At 42.5% G+C, this 23,467-nt stretch overlaps 1 protein-coding gene across 3 annotated transcripts in view; it reads left to right on the top strand.

Moving 5' to 3' along the window:
- The window catches only part of PHACTR1 (phosphatase and actin regulator 1), a 309,142-nt gene that overhangs the window by 6,269 nt on the left and 279,406 nt on the right, over positions 1–23,467 (top strand). For all 3 annotated transcript variants that reach the window (XM_042806683.1, XM_042806680.1, XM_042806681.1), the window contains exons 3-4: positions 7,679–7,825; positions 9,550–9,696. In XM_042806683.1, the coding sequence (XP_042662617.1) occupies positions 7,679–7,825; positions 9,550–9,696 (294 nt within the window). The remainder of the gene's footprint in view (positions 1–7,678; positions 7,826–9,549; positions 9,697–23,467) is intronic.

Below are 23,467 nucleotides of genomic sequence, written 5' to 3'. Positions count from 1 at the left end.
TGGATGTAAAGGTATTCTCAAGACAAATCTACCATGGCTTTCAGCCACGAGAGCTGAAAGTATATAATGACGCCTGGAATACGATTCAGCTCACCTATCCCTTAGGTGTCCTCAGTGAAGATGTTTCCACCTAAGACTTCTGACTAGCCCAGTATGTATCAGTGGAGAGTGAGAGTCATTTTAAGAGCGGGGTTCACTTAATCTTAGACATTTTCTTTGGGATGATATAAATGTTGCCTCATTCTCTGTACTGATTATGAAAGCCTAGACAGCTAACTCGAGTGAAAGATGCCTGTGCTAATGGCATTTGTTTGCATAGAGGAATCATGTGTTGACAGGCAAGATAGGACCTAATTCAGGAAAGGCAGTAACTTCCCTAAAACAGGTCAAGCTGTAACCCAAAGCTGTAAATATCTCGGCTGTAGCCTACTTTGGAGAGACATCAGCTTTGATCTTGAAGTACGACTTGAAAGAAGTTATGCTTTGCGGCATGCAAAGAAAGACCTCGTAATTTGACAGAGCTGAGCAGGCTGGTGCTGAGGAGCAGCAGAGGCAGGCTGCTCCGCCAGGGAAAGGAAGCCAAGAGCCAGCAAGACGGGCAGAGGCAGCCTACAAGAGGTAAAGTACTGCAGCACATAAGCAGGGCAGGTCCAGTGACGTTCAGCAGGTTCAGCCAAGAGTCTGGATCATCAGGCAAGACCATGGTGATGAGGCAGGTATGAGGCCAAGCAGGACATCAAGTCAGCAGCCTGGATATGGATCTGTGAGGAATGTAGCCAGCCACAGGAACAGCCACAGCCTCGCTCAGCAAGTGGGCAACGGCCTCCGTGTAAATGCAGCTCCCAAAAGAAGGGAGGAAGCAGCTGTGGAGGCTTCTTGGTGCTTTCTCAAACAGCTCCAAAGCTGGTGAGGGCTTCTCAAGCCTCTTTCTCCAACAGCTCTGCCATGTCGGAGAACCTGCCTTGAGCACAGCCAACTAAACTGTGTGCAGGGAGTGAACGCAGGGCCTTGGCTGTTGGCACTTAGCTCCCACCTAGGCTAGTTCAGGATTAAGAAACAAGGAACCCCTCCCTCCCATTGTATACAAGGGGGTGGTGCCCCTGGGACGAACTCTAAGAGAGAAGAATGACTTCTGCCCAGTACGTTATAAATGAAGGCTTTAGGAACCATCCTAAAAGGAGAGCTGCCCACCGCAGACTGAATGTAGCACCTTTCTGCAGCCATGAGTGACAGAAGGGATTCCAAGACTCACCCGCTCTCTTGGTGTCTCCAGCAACTCCACACCACAACCTGACAGGACAGGCTGGACATTGTACGGTCGGGATGCCGTTCTGGGCCGCGTGAGTCCACCTTTGCGCTAGACGGACTCGCTGGTCCCTGCCGGGAGTCCGGGTTCTGCCCTCAGGCAACTTCTGACTCAAGGATAAAATCATTTCTGATTTCCTGGAGACCTCTGTGTGCATCCACTTCTCCAGTCTTATCTCCTGTTGCACCAGCAGAGGGCACGTAGCTTAAAATTAACTGCATTAATAGAGTATTTCCAAGATGCTCCGACATACCTTGAAGTCGCTTGCCAGCCCATTTGGCAGGACGCAATGTGCATATTTAAATAACTGAACAAAACTCTCTTAAAGGCTTATCTTAAATGATCTTTTGTATCTATAAATAATTTACTGATCCACTTACATTAGGTATGCTTTTACTGGTTGTTACATTCCTGCAATCTACTTGATGAATGTAAGGAGTGAATAAAAAATGTAAAGTAGAAAAAAAAAGGGAAGAAAAATATAGTACATACGGCCAAGGGATAGCAGATGCACAAGACTGTATATACACATAAGGGATGACTGATCAAAAGATTTCAGGAAATCTTTCTTGATCAGTTTTCTAGGTTTAATAAAATACTCCCAGTTATAGTTTTAATTCCGTATTTTCCTCCCTCACTCTGTCTCCACAATATATTTATTTCACTGTGCTTCACTTTTGCTCATCTATTTTGATTCAAAGAGAGCTAACTCATTCTAGGTGTTTGACTTTAATCACTTCTGACTACTCAGTGCTACTTTCATTCTGCTTTTGCATATTAAATTATGTCCAGTATTTTCCAAAAGCATACCCGCTCTAGTATCTCCAGATCCTAATCCAGAATGATTCCACTGCAAATGTTCTTTGTGTAAAGTAACATTAGGACACTTCATCTACCAAAATTTTCTGATTAATTCATCCTATAGATTAACATTTTTTCAAAGTTATATTATTTTGCAGGGCTTTTCCTTTTTTTATTCATGCGATGTCGCTAGTTGTTAGACTAGTAACATTACTAACAGAAGAATTAGTAACAGCAAATGTGCATTCCTGATGTTATTTCCCTCCTTTCAAATCCCAGGAAGTAACTGATCAGCATCAACCTTTTCCTCACCCTTTTAAAACTTTTTTTTTCCCTTTCCAACCTCCTATTCTGGTATATCCCCATTATTGAGAAATTAAGAACAGGCAACTGAGTGCCATGATCAGAGTCTCTGACTTGCAGAGTCAGGTAGCCTAGCTTCACCAATTGTATAAAAATAGCTCACAATGAGTTGCAGTAACCGTACTTCAGCTAGTTTTTGTTCATTTATTTCAATATCCAGTCAGCCAAATTAAAGTCAGAAGACATAAGGATCTTCTAATTCTCAGCAGCATATCTGCATAAAACTAGGATGTCTGAGATCCAGTTCTCTATACCCCTAAATACATAAAACTTCAGAAAACCTAGGCATGGATCACACTTGAAAAAAAATGATTCTGAAAACTAAATGTAATTTTTTTCTATTAAAAATTATTTTTAAATAACCAAGCCTCTACTTGCCCCTATTTCATAATAATTTAGCTGTTCGGGGTTTTTTGTTTGTTTGCTAGTTTTTTTAATAATCTGTTTTCTGAAGCCTATGCCTTTGGACACAATGGAAGAGGAACAAGCATGTTTCCTCTAAAATGTACAAAAAATGCTAGACATATTGTGCATACGTTTACCCAAATATCTCAAACCAGCATAACAAACGTGTGTAAAAGTGAATATCCTTTTGCACGTTTACTATTGTCTGCAATCCTTAGGCCTGTGTTTGAATACTATGTATCTAAGTACTTTATTTCAGATTACTGATGTCCATCAAACCAATGTCAAAGAGCTCAACAGCTTTGCTTTAGAAACATGGAGCAATCCATATGCATGTGCTTCTGTGTTTATCTGGGAGACACAAGCCTATAAATCATTCTTCATAAATGACAAATTATGTCCTCTCCAGTGCCTGCACACATGTTCTACTCTCTTCCACTCCTGCCAGTCACACCCCATTTTCCATCTCTAATCCTTCAAATGTTGTTATCAGTTGCATTAAAAACAAGACAAAATCAGACAACTTTCCTGGTAAACATCTGTTTGGACCATTGCTTGATCTGTCTTTAAAGAAGAATATTTATAATCTAATACAGTTTGGGTGGTTTTTTTTTTGTTTTTTTTTTTTTAAGCACAGATGGAACATCATGTTCTAGATGTGTCACAATGTACCTGAACTAATGTTTTTAAACTTACGTTTAGCCAAAAACATATTTCTGTGTGCATTATCTACATGTTACGCTGGTGAGCCCCTTCCACAGAAGCACGAAGGAGGAGAACTGAATAAGCAGCTCATATGTTTCTCTAATGAAAAAAAAGTAGCATCCTAGCCAATCAGCAACAGCAGCACTGCAATTAAGGTATTTTCATAGGTATTCTACAAAGTTGTTCAAAATTTTCCCTGAGAAATGAGGTTTTCCTCAAGAAAAGTCTTTAAGTTTTCTGATGTAAACCAGTATTCCTTTATGGGTATTTCCACGTCATCTTAAGTTGCTTGTGGTTATGTGTGTCAGAAATGTGCCCTTTCCAACACATCTAGGCCTAGACATCTCCAACAGAAACGCTTTAGCACTTTGCTTGTATCAAGAATAAATAATCAGGTCTCAAAAGTTTTTGCCGTTTCAGGGCATTTCTGCTATGCAAATTAGGGTTTCTAGATGAAGATCCTATTGAGCCAAAAATGACCAGGGTATTTGTGTTACCAATGAGATGTTTTAAAAACATTTTAATAAAAGTAGATTGTTAAAAGTGGATGCAAAAATCGAGATGAGTGTTTCACGTTTTCTCTGACTAATTTTTAGGAGGATGGCTTTTCACCTCTGAAAGTTTTCCGATGAAAAATTTCCAAAATTTTTCTAAAAACAACATGTCTTTAAAAACATTATATTATAGTTCTTCAAAACATAAACCTAGTTCTTTTCAAACAAAAATTAGTACAAATATTTTCATTAAAATACGTGGAAATGTATTTTAATGGAAAAAATGTAGCCATCAAAAATTCTTTGCAAATCATCCCCCATGTTTTCAGTAATTTCAAACAGCATTCAAAAATTGGACCACCTGTAGATGTAACTAAATATATTCAAATCATATGTTCAAAATGCCTCTGAACATGCAAAATAACAATTTACATACTTCACATTCCCTTCTCCCAAACACATACTTGTGTCATACTTCAGTAAGGTACAATATTTTGATACAAGTGTGAGATTATATACAATCAGTTCTAAGACTTCATTATATACATTACAGCATTTCTACTTTTAAGGTATTTTTCCTTTATAAGCAACCTCTGCCCTTTCTAACAAATATCAGACAAGATGTTGCCACAACGTGCTGATCTTGGCATTAACCCTAGGAGGAACAATGCAAACAAAATGAAATAATTTAACCAAAATAACTTATTTGCCTTCTGTGTGCTGTTAAAGTGGATGCTTAAAATAAGTTTTCAGACACTGGTCTCATCCATTTGCACCATAAGCATGCCCCTTAATGTGTAGTGTCATGTCTTCTCTCTCCAAGACCTTCAGGAAGACATTTTCTAATTTTCCTGAAAAAACGTCTCCTAAAAATGTGTCCCAGAGACTGAGCTGTCTCTGGAGAGCAGCTGAAGCTAGAGATACTGATGGGTTATCTGTGATGGACCCAGTGGTCACATTGGGCAAACACTGTCAGCTTTACTAAAAAATATATGGCTAGTCATCCTCGCAATAAGGAGTGCTATGGATTATGGATAGGAAAAGAGTGTGTATGGGTATATTCATGCAATGCATAAATATTCAGCATCACTAGGGATATCAGAATGTGATCAGCTGTACTTTCCAGGTCCATGGCTACATAAGAATTGATCTTTGGCTTTTATTGCAAAATGTTTTAATACTTGTTAGCTTCCTCTGAAATTTTTCCAATGTTTACTTAAAATTTCCAGTCATTCTTGAAAACTCCTTTTGGTAATACACACAAAGGGGAGATAATCATGGTTGTCAAAGTAATATATAATGATTACTCCAGGAAACATTTTCCAGCATCCACCTACCTCTAGTCAAAATGAATACAAGCCAGATCTCAATATTTTGACCCAAAAGGTAAAAATGATTTATAAACAATTATATAGAAAAGCTCACACATATTCTCTGTTTACCATAAATTATATGCAATTCGGTGTTGTGGTTTTTTTTTTTCACATAGGTTCCTGCCCTGTGATCCAGCCAGCGCTGAAATGCATGGGTGCCCTTTAGCTACCGCTAGGTCATGCCAGTTTAAAAAGACAAATCTTTTACATGGTTGGCTGTATTAAGAGATGCTTTTAACAATGTTGACTTCGTATACAGATAAATCTTCTTTAAGTGTAAATTTGATGATGCAGTACACAAAATTCTCAGTAGCAGAAATTTTCCATTCTCTTTTATCTTCATTACTGTACATCTTTATTACAAGGGAGTAAGAGTTTGCAGACTAGTTGCAGTGTTGACATTAGCTTAATCTAAATAGTTGACCCCGTTAAATCAATTTCAACTCTTGCCCTTTGCTTTTACTTCAAATCCAAATGCTAGGTCAGAAATGAGCAAAAACTTGAAAGAAATCTATTTAAAACCAGAAAACAAGTAAGGTAGACCAGAAATACCTGTTACCTCCAGAAACACAGATTTGCTTGTTTAGTAAACTACATAATGCTGCAAATTGAAAAATAGAGCATGACAGCTTTTGTTAACTTATACTAATTATATGCTATCATTCCTAACACCTAAGTCAGGTTTTAGGCATCTGAAGGCTTCTGATTGTCAGGTATTATTTGGAACTCTATAAAATGAAAGAATCACAGTTAGCAGGCTGCAGAATATCCTCTTAGTCACTATCAGTCATGCTCTCCAGTCCCAGCAGGAGACTATAGTTCATTATTAGTTATTTGAAGTGTGGTGGCTTACAAAAGCCGTGAAATAAAGACTCTTATGCCAGATAATGTCCAAACAGCAAGAAACATCCAGGGTTTAGGCTCCTAGGCTCTTATGGGGTCCCACATGAAAGCTAATGTTAGTAGTCCCACACTAAGGGTAAGGATGGGCTTTCAAGCTGAAATTTTCTTTCCAGCAATATATGAGGTGGAGGGGAAAGAAACCCACTGAGAAGGTACTTGCACATGGTGCTCACGCTTTCAGTGATCAGCCAGATCCCACTGAGCATTTGTGATAATCTTTATCTACTCAGAGAGAGAACTGAGGTGGATATATTTATAGAAGCTCTTCTGTTTGTAATTTGTAATTTATAGGCTCAGCACCCAAAGCATTCAACAGTCACTCATAACTACATTTCACATAAAAAACACCTACATAAAAGGGACATTATCAAGTCTGTAAGGTCAAGTGCTAAATACTGAGGCAATACCAGAATGAAGTTTGCCTCTGCACCATTAACTCAGTCTCCTTATACATATGTATTATCCTATGGTTTCTAATTACATGATGACAGAGTAATTTTTTCCTATCCTACCATTTGCTTCATCAGTGCATGGAGTGGGCAGTGCTCACTTAATGAACCAGTATTAAATATTTTGCTTTCTCCTCCTTGAAGGCATGGCCCCAAGCCACTTAAACCCTGTTCAGAAGACAGAAATTTTAATTTTCTCATGGGCTTTTCATTGGTGTTTCACTAAAGTATATGAATACTTTACAAATATTAATGAATTGATGTCTTCACAAAACCCCAACTGAAAGGAAACGATGATTGTCCCTGTTCCACCACTAAGAAACTAAGATATAAAGTGATCAAGAGCAAAAAATAGCTGTTGAGTGACCAAATCAAGACAAGAAGAAACTGAGTTTTGAAATAGTTGCTCCAGGCATCACATCATGTGTCCCAAGCACAGCTTCCACTGATTTTTGCAAACTAAGCAAACACTTAAATACTTCCATTACACAGGTATCACAGCCTCAAAAACAGTATTCAGAAAAAGAGTGACTGCAGCTATTGAGAAGTTGTGGAAAGAGGGTTTAAGCAGCAAAACTAGGAACTTTGAACAAACAGTCTATGGCAGGAACAGAGCTAATAACCTGTGTCTTTGGGGCATACAACACAGCAGTCTTTTCTCTTCTTGGCGTCATTCAGTGCTGCCCTTAAATTCTGCAGCATGCGAGGCCGGGACCTTAGAGCAAACAGCCCCTTCCACCACCTGCCACAGATCCTCTCTTCCATTGAGTGATTTTCTTTCTCTTTTCTTCTACTTTTTTTCCTTTTTTTCCTCTTCCCCCCCCTTCCCATTTCTCATTTTTCCTGCTATTCTCCTCTTCATTTGTTCTTTCTTATCAGCTCGTCGGGCAACTCTTCTCACCGTGCCCACTCTGATGACAGCATCTTCTGAGGATGACATAGACCGGAGACCCATCAGAAGACTCAGGTCTAAGAGTGACACCCCTTACTTGGAAGAAGCTAGGATCTGCTTCAACCTTGACAATGGTAAGACCACCCCTTCTCCAAACACCGTATGATATTATTTAAAGACTTTTTTTGAGATGCAGATGGACCAGAAGGCACCTCCTCATTCCCAAGTGGTGCAGTGGTTCACCAGGCATCCAGGGACATCATGGCTGTCTAACTACAAGCACCTGCATACATATGAACTGGGATCCTTTTCAAAATTCTCCTGCAAGTACTAACTAATGATTTGCCTCTGTTGTAGCTACAGTGAGCCAGTGAGTTCAGCGCAAAAGAGAATGGCTTTTCAAACAAAATATATCTTATCTACTCCAAGCATCCAGAAACATGACAGTTCTTGTGAACATTTATGAAGGGCTAACCACAGACTTCAGCTAAAACCAACATTACAACCATGAAAGAACATCTGGCATGCCCCCAAACCTCTATAGGTTTAATTGGCAAAAGTGTAACGGAAAACTCCCGATTCTGCAGGAATAAGTAAGAGAGCCATCCCCCAAAATTCAGACCAGATAATGTTACTATCTCTGCCTTCAGAGTTATTGAGCCCCAGCATTCCCTGGTCCTTTTTCTCACTGAGGTTGACCAAAACACAAGACTTTGGAAGTACTGACAACTTAGTGACTTTAAGCAGACTGGGTTTTTAAACAATGTGAATTAAATAGGATGAACTAGTACACTCCCTGGCACATATTTTAACCTTTTAACTCTCCTTTGATGTAGTACTGTTCTACCCAGGTTTTTTTTTTTTTAAATAGTATTTTTAATTATTTGTATCGCACTAACACCTTGAGGTCTCAGCCAAAATTGGAACCCTAATGTGCCAGGCAGCCTACAACCACAGGGTAAGAACACCTACATAAAGAGCAGATTACTAAATGGAGAAGACAGAATAGGGGAGAAGCAACAAAACACCGTTCCCAGTTTGCAGCTGGAGAATGGAATCACTGATTCTTGCCTGTGGTCACATCTTTTTCAAAGACCGGCCGAAAAGACTTATGAGTCCCAGGCTTTAAGTGACGCTCAGTTTTAAAACATTGAGCGTTGGCTACTCAGCCCCCTTGGCATCTTAAAGCACTTGGCCTGGCACACCACGCTGCTTTACCTAATGGGTTTGCCCAGGGAAAGAGGGTGAGGAGGTGATGGGATGAGCCCTTACGCTTCCCACCAACTCTCCATCCACCCGTGCTTTGAGTTTTGGGACGCCGAGGCTAGAAGAGAGCGGCTGAGGGTGCCCAAACCTCCGGCCGGGGTTGCCAGGCCGGCTGCGGGGTGGCACCTGGGCCAGGCCGGGCTGCTTGGCGGGGGGGGGGGGGGGGGGGGGGGGGGGGGGGGGGGGGGGGGGGGGGGGGGGGAGTCACCTCAGCCGGGACCCTGCCCTGGGGAGGGGGGGGTTGCACCTCAGGCAGGCCCCTGGCCCCGGGCAGGGGTGCAAACAGGGCGGGGGGGGACACACGGCTGGGTGCCCCGCGGAGGGAAGGTCGGCGCCCTGAGGCGGGCGGGGGGGGGGGGGGGGGGGGGGGGGGGGGGGGCGGGCAGGGCCGCTGCGGCCGCTCCCGTCCGTAGATCCTTGACGGGTTTTCCCTGTCTCCCTCCCTCCGCTCCTTTCTCCCTTTCCCTCTCTCCTTCCTCGTCCTCCCCCCTCCCCGCGCCTCTCTCCTTCCTTCCTTCCTTCCTTCCTCCCTTCCTTCCTTCCTCCTCTCCCTCCCGCCCCCTCCCTCGCCCCGCCGCCTCGCCCTCGCCAGCTCGCCGGGCCACGCTGCTCACCGTGCCCACCTTAATGGCGGCATCTTCCGAGGAGGACATCGACCGCAGACCCATCCGCCGCGTCCGCTCCAAGAGCGACACCCCTTACCTCGCCGAGGCCCGCATCTCCTTCAACCTCGACGCAGGTGAGAGGCGGCCCCGCCGGGCTCCCGGCAGCTGCCCCGGCGGCGGGGGAGGCAGGCGGCAAGGAGGGGAAGGAGGGAGGGAGGGAAGGGGCCGCCCCCGGCGCCGCGGCCTCCTCCCCCGCCAGCGCCTGCGGGCTTCCCCGGCCTCCCCCGGCCCCGGCTCCCCTCACCTGCCCCGCCGGCTTTCCCTTCTCTCTTCGGCCCCGCAAAACCTTCCCTCTTCCCAACCCGCCACCCCCCTCACCCCGCAGCGGGGGCGGCGCCGCTTCCCCGCAAGACTTGGGGGCTGCCCCTCCTCGCCCGGCTCCTCTGGCAGCCCCCCCGGAGGCGCTGCCCTTGGCGTTTGGCAAGTCTCTCCCCTTCTCGCTCCTTGCCTTCCTCCTCGGGCGGGTTTGCTCCTTCAAAAGTGCAAGGAAACTTGCACCGGCGTTGTCCGCTTTTCCTCAGGCTCACGAGGTTCCCCTCGTTGTCTCGGCGTAGCTTTTTTTGAGGCTCGGTGGGTGCACAGCCTGATGCTTTCAACCAACACACCTCCAGCTCCCCCACATTCACCTCCTCCTGCCTGTTATCAGGGCGAACCTACTGCAAGTGTCCACCAAACCTTCCCATCTCCCTTCTCCAACTGCTGCTCCTTCCTTTCTGCCACCTCTTCCTCACGCCTCCCTTGAGATTTCGACTGTCCCCTTCAGTTCACGCTGCACGTGGTGACCATCCTGCTGTTTCTTTCCTACTCGGTCTCTGCTTTTCCCTCCTTCCCTGACCTTTCCTTTCCTTACGGGCGCTGTCAACAGTAAACTACACCACTGGTTACTTGCTCTCAAAAGTAACGGGAAAGAAAGTTCTTTCTGTTGGTTTTCCACACCAAACCAGACTTTGTGTGTGTGTGTGTGTGTGAGGGAGGTTCTGTAGCCAGGAAGCTCTACTGCAGCCTCCCTCATGTCCCAGCAGCCGCGCACAAAATGACCCAACTGTGTAACAGTTTTTGGATGCTGAGCCTGTCAGCTCGCTACCAGCTGTAAAGGGAAAAGAGCTGCCTTGGAGTTGCTGCTTGCCACGCTGCAGTCCCCTCCATCCCTCCTCCCCCCTTTCAGCTGGCAGAAAGTTGGAGATGGCAGAGATGCGTTTTCTCCTCCATCTGGGGAGGGAATGGATTCCCCCCCCCCCCCCCCCCCCCCCATTATTCCTGCTGTAATTACACCCTTGGTAATTGCTAATACGCAGTTTGGTTTTACCATTGACAGAACGGTTGGTTACACTGTATGGCAGGTCATTATTTCTTTCTGGTCATGACTTCTTAAAAATTACCAAGCCGTAGGTAAGTTGGGTGGCATTTCAGGGCACAGGCTGGAAGGCAGTGCCCAATGCCAGGTTGCAGCTCTAAAGAACGGGGAGCGAAAATGGAAAGAGCGTCGCTATGCTTAAGGTGTAAAGAAAAAGAAGCTGTGTATGGTTATTTGACTGCTGAAATAACCCTGTGTTGACTTGTGCTGTGACAGGTAATGTTACGTTATGCAGTTATAGATAAACCAGTTAAGAGCAAGGCATCTTCGGGTCACCTGGTGCCTCGCATCTCTATGCTGAGCTAGACATGCTGTCTTTGCTACAAGTCCCAGGGGATGTGCAAGTCTCTAGGTACCTATTTCCTGCAATCCACTGAAAAATATTATAATTACACTTAGTTTCTCTCCGTTCTTCCACTCTCCCTGGCTCTCTTTAATTTACGTCTTTACTTTCAAACCTGGGAGTGGAATTCCTTTAAAAGAAACAGTATCGGTGTATCAAGAAATACAAATGAAAAAAGTAGTGCAAGTGTGTGTTTTCATTAAACCATCTGGCAGTGAGTAGTTTTGAGCTTTAAAAAAAACAAAATAAAATTGCTTAGCAACCAGTATTGAGTGAGCCAAACAGCAAATGAAACGTGCCACTGGTACCCACTTAATTTCCAAGCTCTTGGTTTTACTCTCCTGTTTGCTCAGAAAGCACAAACCAAGCAGCCTGGGTTTGAGAACTCTCTATTCCAAGGCAACAGCTGTTAGAAAATTTGCTTAGCCACTTTTGCTTGTGCTTGATAATGCTGCGCGGCAAGGAGTTTGCTTTTGAAACTTATTATTGAGGAGGTGCAATGATCTTGGAGTTTATTTTTGGGGGTGGGTATGTGTGTGGAGGGAGGGGGGAGAAAAACCCTCCACCCCTGTTTCTAAACTTACCAGGTTTTCACGTGCAGTTTTGCTCCTGGTGATGGTGCCGGGTGCCCCCCGGGGTGCTGGGTGCAAGCGGGGGGCGTGGCGTGGCCGGGCGGGGAGGCGTGGCCTGGCGGGATTGGGGCGTGGCCGGGCGGGGTGGGGGGCGTGGCCTGGCCGGGCGGGAACCCGCGGGCGCTGTCCGCCGCTGCGGGTGCTGAAGCTGAGCGCTTCTCTGGGCGTGTGTGGGACCGGCGTGTCCCGCCCTGTCGTGTTCACCCTCGCTGCCCGTGGGTTGGCAGTGCCCGTGTGCGCCCAGGGGCGTGTGTACGGCTTTGCCAGTGCGGGGGGGGGGGGGGGGGGGGGGGCGGGGAAGGTGGTAGAAAGGAAGTAATGCTGTTTCTTCAACCCATTGATGCAGTCGCAACTAAACTGGTGCTTGGGGCACAGGAAATAACCTCTTCCTTAGGTGCTTATCGCTCGCTTTCCATTTAGGGCATTCCATATCTACAGCTGCTGCTCAGCCACTGCTTACAGAGCTATTTTTCCTACAGCTCCTACAAGTCAAGCAGCGTTCCCCACTCATTGTCTTCTGTCAGGACATGGTCAGGTCTTGGATGCAGCATGCAGCTGCATTGCTGTATTAGAGCTTAAAATCCACTTTTATTAATGAAACATAAGCAGATGCAGTGAATACTGCTCTTCTCCACTCTTGATTACAACCACTAGTTAAGAACTAGCAGGTTTTTATCTACTTCAGCTGTAAGTTATAATTATACCATTACTGCTGTTATCTGTATTGTTGAAGAACTGAGAGATTGTATACACAGAGTCAATTACACAGTTTTGGTATAAGCACAGATTTGGTCTGGATTGCAGAAAACCCACAATTTATAAGTGATTAACAGTGCAACTTCTACCTGCTCTTCTCTTTTGATTATTTTAACAGTTCTGTTTTGTTTGGTTTTCCAAAATATACTTGTTTATTATGCTTGTTTCTAGGTATTGATCAATTAACTCACAATTATTACCTAGCATGAGTTAACAAATGCTGTTCTATTAGTTGCCCCTGGTATGTTTTTTTTTGCTGCTGTTTCCAAACTGATTAAAATGCAAAGCTGTTTTCCAAACTCAGGGTTATTCTCCCTACTGTTATACATATGCAGATCCCATTAATCTGAGTTATGTGCTCGTATCAAGAGGCTAATGTTTCCCAAAGGATTTAAATTACCTCTTCTGCCAAAATGAATGTATCTACATAACATCACAAAACTATAGACAGATATGAATTCCTTTTGAATATTTGATACTGAATCAGTCTGCACACAGAAATTAATTTTTTAATTTTCTGAAAGACTCCCTCCAGTGCGACACTAGAGGAACGTGGATTGTGATCTCGCTTTTGGTTGGTGGTCTTTTGTTTTCTTTATTATGGTTAGCAAGCAGGCATGGCTCCATCTCTTAGCATCCATCTTTGGCTTTTTGTACACATCTTCTTAAAAGCAGTTTTCAAATTGTCTTTCTAACTTTCTGATTTGGGCATCTAAAAGCTCATCACAAATTACTTCTGAAAACCTGGGCCTCCATCTGTGACAGCTGTCCAATATCATAATCTCTTTCCTAGTCCTGTGCCAGCTGACAAGTTCAAGTCTTTTTTGCAGGTTTTGATTTATTACAGATTTTAACCAATTTATATTCTTTCTGTTCCAAAATAGTATAGTTTTAAAATGGCAATGCATGATAGGTAGCTTTCAAGCTTGATAAATTAGCAGAGATGACGACTGAAAGGGAAATAAACCACTTAAAACTCTCACTAAATGATCCAAGATCTGTGAGCTTTTTTTCTGTGTCCTTCATGCGGCTGCTTAGAGAATCCCTGTCAGAATTTTATCGATGTTTGTTAGGGGAGGGGGGACTACCACATTAGGTTGCTCTGATCAGGTTTTCTCTTTTAGCCCTTCAGGTGTCAGTCACTACTGAAGGTACTTTTATATACAGGCAGATATTCTTACTCCTTTCTAGCCAAAAAAAAAAGAGTAACTTTTGTACTGCAATCCTTTGCAAAGTTGATTCTAGCAGACTGATTTCTTGTTAAGTGGGGCAAGAAGTCATCTTTATCTCAGCTGCCATGGGACCTTCCTGAGATTGTTCAGGGAGGTCACCAAATGTCAGTCTTTGTTTGAACAAGGCTGAGTGTCTATTTAGAATTTAACCTGGGTTTGGAGACTTGGGGAGAAAGCAAGCCAGTGCCCTGGCGAAGGTGTAAGGCCAGAATGACTGTAGTAGGGGTCAGCAAAGAGGGCGTGTTGCTTCAGAAAGATTATGTTTAGCTTCCATGCTGTGAAATGAGGCGAGGGGAGTTTTTGGATGTGAATATATCCTGCCCCCCCGACTTAAAAGCGTGCACCAGTGGTGCAACTGCACAGAAGCCAGTGGCCAGAGGAGTGCAGGAGCTGGGCTCTGAAGGTGGGGAGAGAGAGGTAGGACAGAGCGGACCCCATAGGGATGGTGCAGCCTGTGGTAGCTGTGGAGCCCAGCTGGCCCTGAAGCGCCGTACAGATTTTAAGTGTACTGAAGTCACTCAGTAATCTCACTGAAGTGGCTGGATCCTCAAATGATGTAAGTCATTTGTTGACTTCAGCCAGGGATCTGAGCCAGACTGTAGAAATACACATCTCTGCTTCCCTTCAATGATGAAAGGTCTGTTTTATCTCTTTGTGGTATGGAGCCACATGTTCTCCTGGAATGTGTTCTGGGAAAGCAAAGCTGAGAGGGAAAGGATTGAGTGGCTCTGCACAATTTTGCCATGTGTACAGAAGAAAGGTTCTCGTGTCTAGAAGGGCAAGTAAACTCAATACCATTTACTGTTAAGAGCATTCACTCGCTTAAGAGCAGTGACGAGTAACTCACACTGTGAGGGGAAAGGGAAAAAACCCACGGCAGCTGTGTTAGTGCTGCTGCAAGCAGAATTAATTCACAGGGTGTAGAGAGGGAGGAGGATCCTGGCAGAAACTGCTGAATGGCTGAGACAAATGTTAGCGAGCTGGGAAATGTTCATAGTCGGCTGTTTCTGTGATGCAGAGCTGGTGGGGGGAAAGCCAGGACACAGAGGGTGACTGTTTTATAGACGGGAACTTTCCCGGTCTGAACCGGGCAAAAAATTAAAATCAAAAGCTTCTGCCCTTTTCACTGTCCTGGCGTCTTCTACACTCTTTTTGGGCCCTAGTGCTTCTTCCTGCCTTACTGTTACTGTTTGTATCGCTGTGTTAATTCCATTATATAGCTTTAAAGCTGTGTTGAGTACTTTTCAGAGGGTAAAATGATGCATGATTCTCCTCTTTAATGGAAAGATAATGTCGTGTATTAACCTCATACATGTTGATTTGTCTAGAAGGATGTGATACATTTTTCTGCAGTGATCAAGGAGGAGATGGTGCACTTTATATTGTCACTGTGTAAAATAAGAAAGAATATTTGTACAGCTCACTGAGGTGGGTAAATTCTAAATAGGTGAAAATAAAGCGAAATTACTTGACTGGACTTTCTGCAGGAAATCTCCATCCCACCTATTTTTAATTTTCTCTAAAACCTACCATTTGATTTAAAAATCTGTTTTGAAGTTTCTGAGATGGTCCCTGGTCATCCTTATATGTGATTTAGTACACTAACTCAAATAATCATCTCTGCAGTCATTTGAAATGTTACCACATTTGGAGTTGTGTTTTTTCTTCCCTGTTTATCCAGTGTATGTTAGTGTATATCCATAATGAAATATTCTGTGTGGTTTCATGATAAGAATAAATAATCCCTAAAATGATATAAGAATTTAAACTATTTTGGATTTATGGAGCTCACAGATTAGAAATTATGTTGAAGGAGTAATCTGAAAGGCATATTTGTGTTTTTAAAAATACTTTAAAATTATGGTGGCTTTAAGATTTCAGGTAGAAAAGATTGGGCTCGGGAGAACAGAGGAGGGAGGAATATTAGAAAGCCTACTACTGCATATGTGTGGGAGGTTTTATTTCTTTCTGGAGAAAGATTAGTAAAAATTCATGCTTGGAAAAATTCCACTTTCTCTGCTCTAATCACTCCCTCAGATTATTGTCATGGAGATCTCGTATTTAGGAAGCCAAATCATCACCAGTTTTGGCAAAGCTTAATAAAAGGGCCAGAAGAACTGGCTGCCTTTGCCATCAGGCTTTGCGTTACCAAAACTTGTACCTGTACTTTAATTGAATGATGACTGTTAATTTTAATGCTGCTTAATCTGGAGTATAGGTAGAGATTGGGGTATGTGCCCGTCACTCATTTTGTGGCTGTTTTCCAACCCTGGGAGCATGAGTGCATGCACCAGGGAAAAAGAGCCTCCAAAGTGAACAGCAGTGTGTTCAGCGTGGCAAGAACACGCCGACTGAGATAACTGGCCCTTGCCAGGGCCAAGTGGAGTGGCTGGAGCTGCCTCTATCAGCCTCGTATGTGACTGGTAAACAGTCTGTTTTGGGGGAAGAAGTGTTAACAGCAACTGAGGTTTTAAATCTTGTACTTGGCTTTGGAGATCTTTGGTTTAAGACTGTGAGCTTCAGTGACGGGAATAAGTTTACGGGTTCTCCAAGTCCTGTAAAGGAGAGAGATGTGCCTGCTTCACCAGCTGTCAGCCGGAAGGAATTGCTGATGAAGGCTTTAGTTAACAAATATAACGGGGGACAGTTTGAAGGGAAAGGCATACTTAGTCAAAATGGTGGAACTGGCAAGAAGAAAATGATGCAAGATCCATTTCTCTGAATGCTGAATGTGTTGGTGGCATTGGCTAAAAGCTTTGATATTTTAACCATTCTTGTGGCCCTGCACACACGCATCACCTTGCTGTGTCAGAGGGCGCAGCTGATACCTCTGCAGTCAATGGCACTGACATTGCTGTGGAACAACTGTGGCAGGAGATAGAAGGAAGAAAAGTACATATTTGCTTTGGGATTGAAATACGCTGACCTGATGCCTCTTACAGCTGTCTGCAGTGTGTGTGATTTTAAGGCTGCTATAGTGCTTTGTTGCTAATCTGGTTCCTTAAGAAAACTGACGTGGCAGAATTTGCTTGAGCAAGAAGTTATCTCTATATTTGTCTTTTGCTTGATGGGCTTGTTAGGTTAACACAGTCAAGTTTATTCCTGCAAGCTGGGACATGGCAAAACCCTTTTATTTTTCTTGTTTCATTAGAAACTGCAGTTTTCTTCTTGGAACTAGGTCTTTAAGGAAAATACATTTTTCCAAAACTTCAGATAAAATTGTCACAACTGGCAACCCTGCTCAGAATTATTAGCTGTAAAATTTAGTAAAAAGAAAAGGTCTAATTCTCAGTAACAGGTATAACTAGCTTTAATGCTTAATTACTCTGAGTCAACTAATTGGTTTCATTGGGACTGCTCACAGGAATACTCACAGCTAGGCATATAAGTGCCTTCAGAATCAGTCTGAAAGTTTGTAAGTTTTTGCAGTATGACAAAGTCATTAGTGCGGAAAGAATGTCCTGGGCTGTCTGTTTTCAGATAATATAAAATGTCAATGCTAATGAAGTACTCTGTTATTAGCAGTTGTTTCTTGTGCTTAGACTTTAGACCATAGAATCAATGTGGAATATTATACTTCTGTAGCAAAATAAAACTTGGCTGAACTCACGCTTTCTTGATGACAAATATTCATGACAATATATCTATTGTGGATAAGATGCAGAATGTGTCAGTTCTAACATTTTAATTATATTAATTTAATGTATTTTACATGTTAATAAAATTTGTTGATACAGTCAACTAAAAAAGTTTTCTTCATTCAGAATACTTTTAGGGTAAAGTTATTTATAATCATGCAATTCTGTTGCCTTCATTTAGAGTGCATCAGTGGTCTTGTTTTATATCGATATGCTGAGGTTGTAGCTTGACCCTTGGTACATGACTGCCTTCCATAGGTTTTGTTGTGGAGCCAATGTTACTGAATATTTGAAAGAAGATAACTATTGCCGTTACTGCAGACTTCATAATAATTTTTGTATCTTGAAATTACAATTTGATCTATAAGAAACAAAATGAAGATGACACCTGAAGAAGAATTTAAATGAGTAGCAAATTCAGCAAGAAAATAGGGAGGCAGAGTTGAAAAATTAGATACCAGTGTTTCTTCTGCACTCTAGACTCACCGTGGTTTCTTTTTGGTAATAAAGTGCATAAAATATCGGAAGTATGTGACAAGTGTTTGCATGCTGATGTACTGTATGGACACATGCCATTTTAACGACGATAGATAACAACTGCAGCGCATATTTCAGCTAATCAGAAAATCCTTACTATGCATAATTTATGGTGCAATATCATTTTTACGGTTAATGCTTACAGTACTTGGACAGACAGACATCTGGTTAATAGTTTATAAGCAAATTAAATACTTGATGCATTATTAACATGGAAGAGAAATTTCATCAAGCTAAATCTAATTCTTTGCTAGAGGGTTGGAAAAAGTTAAAGCCTGATGTGAGCTTGATGCCCCAAACTGGGGAGGACCTGTTTTGAGTGTGACACTTGTTTGCCCATGCGCCCTTATTTCTGTTCTGTGGGTAAAAGGGTCTACTGATGGTTAGATTTGAGAACTGACTGGGGTGCATGTCCTTGGGAAAAACGTTGCTATGTTCCCTCAGTCAGTCAAAAAACATAAGTCAGTCAAGTGTTACAACAGTGTTAAGCCATCAGAAACAGCCTTAAGATAAAAGAGTCTGTCTCACGCTAGTCCTGTTTTGCTACATCTTTGCACTAACCCTTAGGAATCTCTCCCAGAGCAGAAAATATGCCCCCAGTTAGGATGAAATGAGAAATTAATAGTTATATTGCAGTATTCATTGAGAAAGAGATTACTCCCATCTGACATTTGTAATTGTCCTTTGTTTTCCTTGCTGAGATCATGATAGCACAGTTTTCATACATAACTTTATTTCTTCTGCTTAATTCTCTGCTTTCTTGTCTAGAGAAGTGCTAGAAACAAATGCAGAGACCTTGACATGGCTATGCTTGATGCATGAGGCATTTGTAACATTTGGAGGATGGCTCTTCCCCGTGCTCAACCTCAGTTGCGGGAGCACGTGGGCGTAAAGGTTGTGTTGTGCAGGCTGCCGGTGGAGAGGTCTGTGGATGAGTATCTCATGCGATGCTCTCAGCTCCTGCCTTCTGTGGGGTTTTGTTGTTGTTGTTGGCATCTCTCTTTTCCTGCCGCCTTTTCCATTCTCCTGTGTTCATCAGGGCTATGTATGCTGGCAGCAGCAATATGTTGGCCTGCAGCTTCTTGAAGGCTGGCCCTGCTGGGTTGGGAGAGTTGCCATACCAGCGTTTAAAGCTGGAAGTTGAGAACTAGAGCTTTAAATGATCGCCCTGAATCCTCAGGTTCTAATCTACACCGTGCTTCCATGAACCCAGTTGAGGCAATCGTTCCCCAGAGCGATGATCACTCCTGCTCTCTGCTTGGGGAGTGCTCTTCGGTTGTTGTGGGCAAAGGGGATTTATTGAAAATACTGAGGTGGAGAGTTAGGAATAAACTGCATTAAGCTGCTAATGAGTAGTCATTGTTTATATTTAAAGCAGTTTGGCACGTTCATCCATTCATGAACAATTTAATTTTGTCTTATCACCTTCTTTGCTCATCAGTCCCTACGACTTACACTACACATGAAGGCTCTTTTAGATTTCACTGATATGATGAATGTTTTTCAAAAAAACTTTAGAAGTTTGTTTCAGAATTATCACAAATACTTACAATGTTGAAATAGCCAAAAAGAGATGGAAAGCAATTGATAATTTTAGTTTTCTCCATGTGGAAGCATGGCAAAATCTTGGAGTATTTCAAAGCTAAAAATAAAAAATTAACTAGGGTTAACTAATAACCTGTAAACTAACAGCCTATAATTACAAGGGAAAAAAAAAAAAAGCTCGATTTGTAATTTAGTCTTATCTCAAGGCTCAGAAGAACAAACCATTCTGTGAGATAAATTTGATAGGATTGCTTGAAATAATAATTGTTGGGACAAATTAATCTGTAAATAATGTTTATTTTTTAAAGAAAACAAGGTAGGTATTGCTGAATAACCTTGGGGTCTAACCTTGGAGGATTTCCCCTCTGCAAGCAGCGTGTCTAACAGCTCTGTCAGTGTTAAAGGAGACCCAAGGGGAGAGTGGCAAAAATGTTTGGTTGGGAAGCATCATTACACAGATGGAATACAGCTTTTTGTTAACAGGCTTCATGACATAATGATAGGAAATCAGGGGGAAAGAGTCACCAAGATTAAGGCAACGTAGGGCTTGTGATGTCATTAGGAAATGGCAGGGCTTACTCAACTTAGCTGCTGACAGTTAATGGTGCCCTAGGCAGCAGAAACATGATCTTGGCAGGTACCCACCTAAGTGGCTGTATGTATACCTAGAGATAACGTGTCAGCAGCCTGAGGAGCATGCAGGGACCATCTGCTAACCAGCGTGACTTTAAAAGGCTTAAAGTGGGCAGTGGAGGAATTGCGCCGAAAGATGTGCACTTGTTTTTTCAATTACTCAAGTCGGTGTTGAGTAGACAGGTCAGGAGCAGTGATAGATGTTCCTTCCTTCACCATAGCTGTTTCAGGTTATGTTTCTCTGGATTTTGGCAATGCTTGTGGGTATTTGTAGACAACTGCAATTTAAAGTAATGCCTAGTGTTGAGAGGGAGGAAAGTGTAGGACCTGTTTGATTTTCTTTTCTGAGACACATCCTGCTTTTAAACTTGTTTCTTCCTTCTGTCTGCTAAAATAAAACATTGTATCAGCTGTATATCAGTGTGGTAAATAAGGAGGCACTTAGCTTTCATTAAAGTTCATAACAGAAAACAAAAGATTACTGTCAGCAAGAGATGGAGGGATATACTGAGGAAGTGGACACAGTGGCTGTATTATCCGTAGTGAAATCCGGAGTTGCTTTAGCAAAGCATCATTCAAAACATCTAGCCTCCGATATAACATTGTCACTACATCTGAACACATTTTGTCTTGTTCACTTGTGTGAAACTATGGGATTAGGTTTATGTGTTCAACAGAGGTTTAGTGTACCGTTGCCACTAGTGTACATGCAACTCCCCTTGTAGAATGGTAGGTTGGGGGTGGTTTGCCTTTGGAACAGAGTGGTTTTACCCCTTTTAGAATTTAACACTGAATTTAAGGGAGAGTTTTAAAGTGGATTAAGCAAAGAAATGTAGGTTGGATCTTGAAGAAGGTATTCTCAGTAGCTTAGATCAACTTCTATATTTTGTTTTAGCTGGTGTTGCTATCTTAGAAGAAGATCCAGGACTGCATATCCCCTCATTTACTTGTTTTATTGGGCAGGAGGATATTATTGCTGCTGCTCACAGTGTGGCCCCTTAACTGTCATTCAGTGAACACAAGAACATATCTGGTGTCCTTCCCCTGTCCTTCCCCTGTGCCCTGAAGACTCCAGGATGAGTCATCTCCAACCTCCCATTTACGTCCTTTCCATGAGGAGGAAGCTCAGGAGACCTAGAAGTCCTACAGAAAGAAAGGATTAGAGTGGTGGAGGGAGGACCTGTATTGTGTCTTTCTCCAATCACAGCGGCCTTAGTAAATGAGCTTAATAATTGTATTTGCTAACAGTTTTCCCTCTCCAAATTTTGAGAGGGATCAAGACATTTTCCAGGAAGAACTTATATGTGTGGAGTGAGTGGGAGAATGGCCAAAGTGGATTCAGTCATCAAGAAATGTATTTATTTCCCTGAAAAGAAGACTGTTGGGCTGAGGAAAGATGTTCCTCTGTGCTAGATTTGAATGTGCTGGGGGTTTTTTTCTGCTTATTGGGTTTTAGAGGACTGTGTTTTTTTTTAATTTAATATCTCACTCACTTTCCATAGAACATTACCAAAACAGTTTCTAAAAATGTCCATGCACAAAGCGATTTATGTGAGCTAAAGGTATTTTTTTCTTACTAGATCTTTTGTACCTTGTGGCACAACTGCACAGGTATTTATATGGTTAAAAGTTTTTATTCTTATCTGTAAACAAACCTTGAGTGCAAACCTCTTTCTTCTGACAAAGTGCATTGATGCTGTTCCCTTAGGAATCCCCTTCCTTAATTCTGTGCCATTCTGTGTGGTAAGGCTCTCTCTGAAGGACTTGTCCTCCCTTCCAAAGACTGAATCACAGTCATCTTTCTTTTGAGATTGGAGAACTAGCAGTTATTTATAATAGAGCTTCTCTGTATTGTTCTTCATATTGGTTAAAGAAGTGACTATAAAAAACAATAAAGATTGGTTTTCAACCCTTTATCTACTCACTCAACAGTACCCTGAAACCACACTGGCCTCAGAGCAGAGGACTGAACACACATCTCGTGCGGAGAAGCTTCTTATCTCATTGCAGTATCTGGTCACTGCACTTGCATAATTTGCCCTGTAAGGATTATGACAATGTGTTCATTGTAACACACACCTCACCTTAGAAACCATTTCTGGTAGCTTCATAATTAAATAAAAGCAATGCTTTTGTAATTTTTTCAGGCTTCTTTCTCTTCCCTCTCCCCTCAGGAAAAGGATACAAAATATGAGCAAGTAAGTCTCCTTTTAATGAAGTTTTGGAGTAGTTCAGGGTAGCTTGAAAACAAATGAAAAGTGTTCAGAAAAATAGGTCTGACTGATTTTGTGTTCATTTAAATTATGTGCCCATCCAAAGGCCCTCTTATATGATAGGATTTTCAGACCCCAGTGGGTAGGAAATAGTTATCTGAAACTCTGCTTACTTTTTACACTGTATCAGGATAAGTCTCCCAAAAGAACCTTTAAAGGTTTGCACAGTAATTAAGGTTCACTGGTACAAGGGTAACTAGATGGCTATATTTAATTAGTCTATCTGTAAGGCAGAATTACTGCATCATATTTGAAATGCCCTTTGAGGAAGATAATGAAATATGTCTTACAGGAGCTTTAGTGTGATGATCAGTGTGGTTAGTATTTAAATTTGCTGCAAAGTGAGCTTCTATTACCCAGATAACACAGCTTCTGATAGGTCACCATTACAGCACCCTTCTTCACATAAATAAATACATATTCTATTACAGATCTGTAATTAGCCATGGAAGACAACTGCTGTTTCACAATGATACTGACTTCCTTAGCCACCTCCTGCTTTGGCTTATCATGACTGTGGAAGGACCCAGTCAGGGAAAGCACTGATGCATCTAGGTTCATCATTAGGAAACATCAGAAGTGTGTTTCTGAATTGGTGTCTAAAATGCAAATGAGAATCTGCTCTGTGGAGATCATCATCTTGACATCTTTTTTTTTTTTTTTTTTTTTTTTGTGTGTGTGTGTGTTTGTTTCAGAAAAGAGATGGTAAACCAGCACCAGTCCCAAATAAAAGTGTTGGCGGGAGGTGAGGCAGATGAAGTTCTTCTCATCTCTTCCCATTAGGATGCTTGCATTGCCGTGGGAGGCACAGCACAGGCCTCGAGGTGCTGGCACACCTCTTCAGAGCTGTTTGCAATTCTTGTATTATGTTCAGAAGTGGGCTGTGCCCGTGCACAGAGGAG

The sequence above is a fragment of the Tyto alba genome, unplaced genomic scaffold (genome assembly GCF_018691265.1).
Source record: "Tyto alba isolate M040663 unplaced genomic scaffold, T.alba_DEE_v4.0 Super-Scaffold_48, whole genome shotgun sequence".
Lineage (NCBI taxonomy): Eukaryota > Metazoa > Chordata > Aves > Strigiformes > Tytonidae > Tyto > Tyto alba.
This window is presented reverse-complemented; position numbering and strand designations above follow the sequence as displayed.